This window comes from Chaetodon auriga, chromosome 5 (assembly GCF_051107435.1).
Source record: "Chaetodon auriga isolate fChaAug3 chromosome 5, fChaAug3.hap1, whole genome shotgun sequence".
Taxonomy (NCBI): Eukaryota; Metazoa; Chordata; class Actinopteri; order Chaetodontiformes; family Chaetodontidae; genus Chaetodon; species Chaetodon auriga.
Window position 1 is genome coordinate 26,488,190 of NC_135078.1, and position 7,323 is coordinate 26,495,512.

A 7,323-nucleotide genomic window follows, 5' to 3' on the forward strand; every position below is an offset into this window, starting at 1 on the left:
TAATGTCTCTCTGTACAGTTTTATTTACATGATACTATTCTGTCGTAATGCTGGATAGCAAGATTATATGTAATACATAAATATCAACACAGTTTGTTGTTTTTTCATTTTTTGTACAAATTTGCATATAACTAAGAATCAGAAAGGAAAAACTCAAACGGATACATACAGTTGTCTTTTAAATGAAAAACATCCTCACAGGGGAGAAAAATGGGGGATTAACACAAGTCACAAACATACGTGGTATCAATGTGTCAGGCAGCCATGAAAACACACCTCTGCACAGGAATGTGCACATGCACGCGCACACACGCACACGCGCACACACTCACTCACACACACACACACACACACACACTTCTCTACGGTGCTCTATAGCAGACACACAGACCAATAGCTGTTAGACAGATGAGAAGTTACATCTAATCTTGGTATCTATTATTTTTCATAAATCTAGCTCTGGCATGCTCCTGTAGTTCTGTAAACATGTGCTGATAAACCGGGTAGCTCCACAGACGAGAAGGGCCGGGGGGGGGACAAACACACCCACACACGCTGTGCTCACATGAACGTTCTGTTAGCGCATTAAAAAACAAAACGAAAAATAAAATCATGGTTCACATACCCTAATTCCACAAATGCACTGAATACATGCGCTAACGTCAGTACAATATCGATGGAAGAAAAACAAAAAAGCTAATAAAATATAACAGATAATTGTCTCTCAGCAAATAAAACGTCTGAACCCTAAGTGAGTGAGGCCAAAGATCTCTGAAACACTAATGCAGATGAAGAGTAACTCATGCATTTATCCCATTCATTCATTCATGCCCCTACAATATTGTTGCTTAAAGTCACCGACCAGGCCTGCCGGGGGGGGGGGTGGGGGGTGGGGGGTGCCATCCTTCCTCTCAGGCCACACGTCGGCTCACGCAGCCCTGCACCAGGCATCTGTGATTACAATATGAGCGCAGACCAGTTGGGGAGCTCCTTCGCCCATCGTGTCCATTGAAAGTGTTTAGACTCAGTGAAACGTGGAGTAATTGGTTTGTCCCTGTCTAGCATGATACCTCCAGCCATAATGGAACAGCCTTTTCACAATCAAACCGATCGACGTCGGCGGAGACGTGCTGATCGGAGGGTCACTGAGGCTGCCTATCACGATGATCCATTGTCCTGCTGGGGTCAAAGCTGATGAAAACAAAGTAAAAGGGAAGACAACGAAGCTTAACACAGCAGCTGTGAGGTAGGTAAAGCTAGGAAAGACAGAGACAAGGTAACAAAGCCCCTTGTGCGTGGTGGGGGACAGTTGTACGGTTCTCCGAACGCTGACTGACTCCAGTACCAACGGAGCACGGAACAGGAAGTTCAAAGGCTGAGGGACACGACTCGTGCGGACTGTTACTCTGTGTAGTCTGGATCTTTTAAAAGACCCGCCCGTGTCTGACACGTGGTGGGTCTGAGTAAAATGGTTGTCGACGGTTTGGCACAAAATGGCGCCTGGTTTGGGTGAGAGGAGCACAGCATGTCCTGGACAGTTAGCCTGGGCTGCTCTTGATAAGACAATACACATTATAAAAAAAAAGAAAAAAAAAAGGACTGAACAGCGGCAAAGTCACACCACAGAAAACAGGATAAAACAAACTAATGAATTAATCAAAAAGAGGAGAAAAGTGATCATTCATGCATCTCCCTCAGACAGGATCTTTTCATTTTTTTTCTTTTTTTCGTCATTTTCTTGAGGTTGTAATTTTGTAAATCGAGTCCTTTCAATCCTCACTTAGCCACTCATGCCAGTGCTCATCTCAAAAGGTTCACACTCATACTCCAGTCTTTGTCAAAGGTGATGCCATCGCTGCCGCCACTGCTGCCGTTTTGCCAAATCTATATTCTCTGGATCTTGTCGGCCACCACCACGGGGTTCTCTTTACGGATCTTGGCGGCAGCCTCGGCCTTGTAATCATAGGGACAGTTGTGCTTGTCGGAGTACCGGTGGATGCCGCAGAACAGGTTGCCGCAACGACAGTCAAATCCTGGAAGCACAAATATCAGGAGTCAAAGCCAGAACAGGAGAGGTGCTTAAAAAAACAGTAAAACAACCATCACGAGCTGAGTCACTGAGATGCCCCTTCACGTCCCCCGGCTCACCTGTAAGGCCCACCCGTTTGCGGCACATGAAACACCTGTTCTTCTTGGGTTTGGGGGTGTCACCCTTGCTATCGTCACTGCTGGAAGAAGCTACAGGAGTTGGGCTAGAAGCAGCAGGCTGGCTTACAACTACACATAAAGACAGATGACAGGAAAAAAAACATTATGAGTCACGCTCGGATTAATTAGCCATCATCTGATATCTTTATTTTAGCAAACAAATGAGTTTTGTTCATGATTCTGTGAGACATGCAACACTGAAACTGTGTACTTTTGGCCCAAACAGCAGTAATTCCTGTGGTCCTTATCTCTAAATTGCCATCTCTTGTTCTTGGCAGAAAACAGTGCAGCGCTCTGAGAAAGCCTCTGGCAGGCAGCATCAAATCTGAGAATGCCCTCTGGTGTGGAGGTATTTTTAAACTGCTTTATTTTTAGGCCTCCTCTCTTTCTTGGAGGCTGTAAGTAAAACCAACTGTTGGGTTTAAGGTATGCAGCGGAGCATCAAAAATAAACCGCGGCCACAGCGGATCCTACAAGGCGATGTTTGCCTTGAGACGTGTGTACGTGAGCGGACATCTGCGTTAAATGTTCACGTTCATGTCTGCACGTCTGTGTGTTACCACATGTGTGTTCATGTGTGTGTGTGTGTTTACCAGGTTCTAGGGGTTCTGGCTTGTCCTCTCTCGAGATGCTCATCTCTGTCATTTGTTGAGTCACAGGAAGAGATCCTTGAATAGTTCTGAAGGTTAAATAAATGGAGAAAAGGAACCAGTCAGTCGGCATTTCACACGTTCTCCAAGTTCACAGAAAGCTCACAGACAATCTCAAAGTCAAGCACAGCCAATACTGACCTAGACATGTCTGGTGAAGAGGCAGGGGAGGCGTCAACCTTGGCTAGACTTGCTTCTAGTCTCTGGATGGCTGAGGCCTCTGAGGTAGGACTAGCAGCTGAGCCTGGATGAGAACAGGGTGAACTCCATCAGATAAAAGTCACACAGAAAACAACCACACGTACGATCATCAGTGAATTCAGAGCAAAGCGCTGCGGTGCAATGCTGAAATTAAAATCTAACTAATTAACAATTCAAAATCTCCTGAGCAGACTTGGAAATGTGGAGGTATCAGGTCATTTCCCCCTCAAAGCTGTACTCAAGATAATCTTCCTTCTCTGTTGCAACGTGTTTGTCTCGCTTGAAACAGGCTGCCAGCGTCGCGCTGTGAGAGAGACTTTGCCGTTTGACCTTAGAAACGTCTAAAGGAGTGAACACCCACATAACCTTGAACACTGTAATGAAGAAAACAGCTGTCTTTCATTACACAGAGTGGAAAAACAGAGGGGGGTGCAGAGGGAGGAGAGCTGGGAAAACACACTGACTGGCCTAAAACTGGTTGTGTTTCAAAACAACGTCTACGCTTCCTGCTGTCCCTCCTCATCTCCAGCTGTGAATAAACAGCCTGAAGTACGCTTATTTGTTTATTTGTTTGTTTACGTCATAAAGCTACTGAAATCAACTCTTTTTACGTTTTCTAACGAACAAACAATCCTGCATCTCTCTCTCTGTCTGTGTTTGTGTGCTGACTTACCCATAGGGCTGAGGGGGCTCATGCGGTCGCTGCTCTGCTGCCGTGTCAGGTGTTCCTTGTAGCATACGGAGCACATGCCATTGGTTCTCGGGTTGCCATAGAAACCGCAGCCCGTCGCACAGAGCATGGGCACCGGGCTCTGGTTCGTCTCTTGGGCCATTGCTAAGAGAACAAGAGGGAAGGCTTATTAGACCGACAGAGCACTTTTCTGCACGAACACAGCGGAGAGCTAAAAATATTTTCCATGGCGGGACACATTTCCCCGTCCCGCCGGTCTGGTTCCAGAGCAGCTCGCCGGGCTGAGAGATAACAAGAGTCATATTATGAAAAGTGGAGAACAACATGCGGGCCTGTTTAGACTCGCCCTTTAGCCTGAACACAGTAATGAACGTCTCTCCACAGGAAGTCCAGGGAACAAACAACACTGGCTGTGTTCTGCTCAGCACCTTGGCAGAAGCTGGACTCTGTTCTGTCCCACAGCTTTGTTTGCTGCCCTGTCCCCCTTTCCTCCCTCCATTTCCTCCCCCACAAACCCCTTTTCACAGCTCTGAGAACAGTTGCTACGGTTCTTCTTAACATTTGACCCATGATCTCTCGCTCTCATGTCTGTCCGCCGCTGTGGGAAAAACGTCATGATTATCATATGACTCCTCACAATAACTAACACTTGCTCATCGGTGCGTTCACTTCCTCTAAACAGACACACGAGAAAAAAGTTCTGACTCACTGACGGCGTCTCAGCCAGGAGTCACAAAAGGGGAACAAACATAAAGATAAGTGAATAAAGATTACCAAAGTAGGCCGACAGTTTCAGAAAGCACACCCTCGGAAACACTCTCCGCTTCTTGCCACACAAGGCATTTCAAAACCGAGTAATTTCCCTCCACACACACACCAGCAAGCACTATGTGCGTAACTTGGCCAAATGTGTCGTCCTATGACGTTGTCGCAGTGTAATACAGCAGGAATTTGTGTAATGGGGAGGTGCTGCCTTTGAGGAAACAGATCAGAAACACCTTGATGAACGAACAAACAAACAGCCAGGAAGGCCGAGATTAGCCGGGGAAGACGCATCCTGTCTGCCAGTCCTGCCCTGGCCGCTTTACAAACCATCATATCAACTGAAACCAGACCCCCCCCCCACCCCGCGTACACGACAGCAGGACCATCTTCCCTTTGTAAACAACCTTTGGCCCTTTTGTGCTGTAACATGGCAGCTGCTGGCTTGCGTCGGTGTGAAGCTCGTATATATTCTGGTCACGGACACAAACTGGGCAGGCGGGCTCACTGTTCCAGGAGAGGCTGCCAGTTGTTTCAGAACGTCCTGTCAGTTCACTCGAGGTGGCCTGACCTCACCAACCAGTGCTATTAAATTTTGAGCCACCCCTCCTCCGACCCCCCTCTCCGTCTCTACCCCTGCGTGTTATCACCGCCGTGTCAACAAAGGGTTTCCTTGGAAAAGCCCACAAAGACCTTCCCTGGCTTCACGCGTCACGTGTTCGACTGCTGACTGATGAGAAATACCAGACAGGACTGAGCTGGACGTTGATATTTCCTCCTGTGCGGCTCAAAAAGGATTTTTTCTTCACACATGACCATCAGCAGCTTTCTCAGCTACATTTGGACTGGGGGATTTGAGCGACACAGCCAGAGCCCGTGCACATGGACGAGGTCAAAAACAGCTCCTCAAAAGGACGGATATCAATGTAAACTGAGGAGACGTCACATCTGAAGACAAAAACACCACCAAAGACGCGTTGGACAACAAAGAGCGTGACAAGGCCCGTTCACAGACTGACCGTGACTGTTGACTTTCTGACACAAAGGAACAATAGACCGTGAGGCTCAGCTGTCACGTTTGAGCCCAGCTGTCAGATAAACAGCAGGCATGTCCAAGCTAACCTTTACCAAGACCCGTCACGAACAGACGGACGGTCAAAACCCACGTTTAAGTCCTCCCAGCCTTCAACCTGACAAGGACACACTTCATATTTACATGTTTTACCACAAAGGAGGTCCATTAAAGAGGAAGGCACACATGCTGTTCAGAAATATTGGTGTATATCATCAGCTTGGGGCGATTAGTCACACACCTTGATTAATTTATTGCTACTGCCAGCAAACAGAATACCTGTTGTGGTAAAATACTCCACATCCGACAGGGTAAGTCAGGGGGTTTCCAGCACAGGGCAGATCACCAGTCACAGTCATCCACCGCCAACTTCCTCTCACAAAAACAGTCACAGCGTGAAAAAACTGAAGCCAGTTTGAAGAAGATGTGTGTGAAACCCTGCAGCAAACAAAAGGGGGAAGACTTTGCTCCTGGATCAGGCTCAGCTCATATTTCAGGCCCTGCTGGGCTCAAAACTCCTGAGTCACACTGAAGGACAGGACAGAAAGACCCCTCTGCTGTTTGGTCAAGAAATGGTGTTTCAGAAAGGACACAATGCTGCGTTTAATGACCAGAGGCCGACAGGAAGCTCCAGCACTGATGTTTTCTGAAATAACCCACAGTCTAGACAGTGTGCTCTCTGCTCCCTTTGTTTCTTTCTTCCTCCTTTGTCTACAATCTCTCTGCTTCCTGTTTAGACATTTTGCAGCTCCCTTCTCCCGCAGCCTTTCTACTAAAAACCATCTTTCGACAACGACGCGATGTGAACAACCTCCATTATATAATCACTGTTAAGCACTTAGAAACGACCTGGTGTCGCCTCAGAGCTCCAAACACCGAGCTTGTTCTTGTTTTCTCCAAAGCTGAAACTGCTGCAAACATTAGGCAAAGCTGCGCTGGCACTTGGTTTAATATTTAACAAAATGCTCTGTAGTAATTTCAGACGATCTCTCTCGCTCTACTTGCCCATTCGGCTTATGAATTTTCTATTTCTAGCCAGGAATTAGCTGGCTTTGGTTCCCCATCCCCCAGCTCGGGGCAAACAGAAAAACAGAGGCGGCCAGCAGCACCAGCGAGCTCCCTCTCCTGTTTTTCTCCTGAACCAGACGGAGTCACGTTTGAGGACTTGTGATATTTCCACTCAGGAGGAGGAGGAGATGGTGGTGCTGGTGACAACTCCAACGAGCCAAAGACAAAAAGGCTTGTTTACCACACAACACCATCACGCACGCACCACCTGACCTTTCAATCCGCCGTTAAAGGTCGCCATGACCGACCGTTAGCTTAGTTTAACACCCCTCTTTTCTCCATTTTTTTTCTTTACCTCGACAAGCTGAGCTCACTTCAAAATTCATCCTCGTTAAGAAAGAGAAAAACAATAATCCAAGATCATCACCTGCTGAAAATCGATGGAGTTTCTCGCGAGACGACGGGGAAAGTGGCCGTTTTGTCCTGGCGGAAAAAAAAACGCCCTGGTCGCGTCCTTTTTTCTAATCTAGCTGCGTTTCTGTGGCGTGTCCTCCGTGTCAGACAGCTTTCAGGGGCTTTAATTCTCCCTTCCTCGCCCTCCTGCCTCTCTTTCTTCCTCTCTCCGTCTCCCGTCCCTTCTGGATGGATGTTTGTTTCCTTCTTTAGTAAGAGGAGTGGCGGATGATGTCACGGGTAAAACAACGTGTCGCCATTGGCTGCCCGCGGAGCCC

General features: G+C 47.5%; 1 protein-coding gene across 1 annotated transcript; it reads right to left on the reverse strand.

Moving 5' to 3' along the window:
* zfand5a (zinc finger, AN1-type domain 5a) lies at window positions 1-7,323 on the reverse strand. Its single transcript, XM_076730882.1, has 6 exons — window positions 7,020-7,323; window positions 3,733-3,894; window positions 3,000-3,102; window positions 2,802-2,887; window positions 2,149-2,277; window positions 1-2,033 (listed from the first exon to the last, which is right to left on the reverse strand). Exons 2-6 carry the CDS (start codon window positions 3,890-3,892, stop codon window positions 1,885-1,887), a joined length of 627 nt encoding a protein of 208 aa, XP_076586997.1. The 5' UTR covers window positions 3,893-3,894; window positions 7,020-7,323; the 3' UTR covers window positions 1-1,884.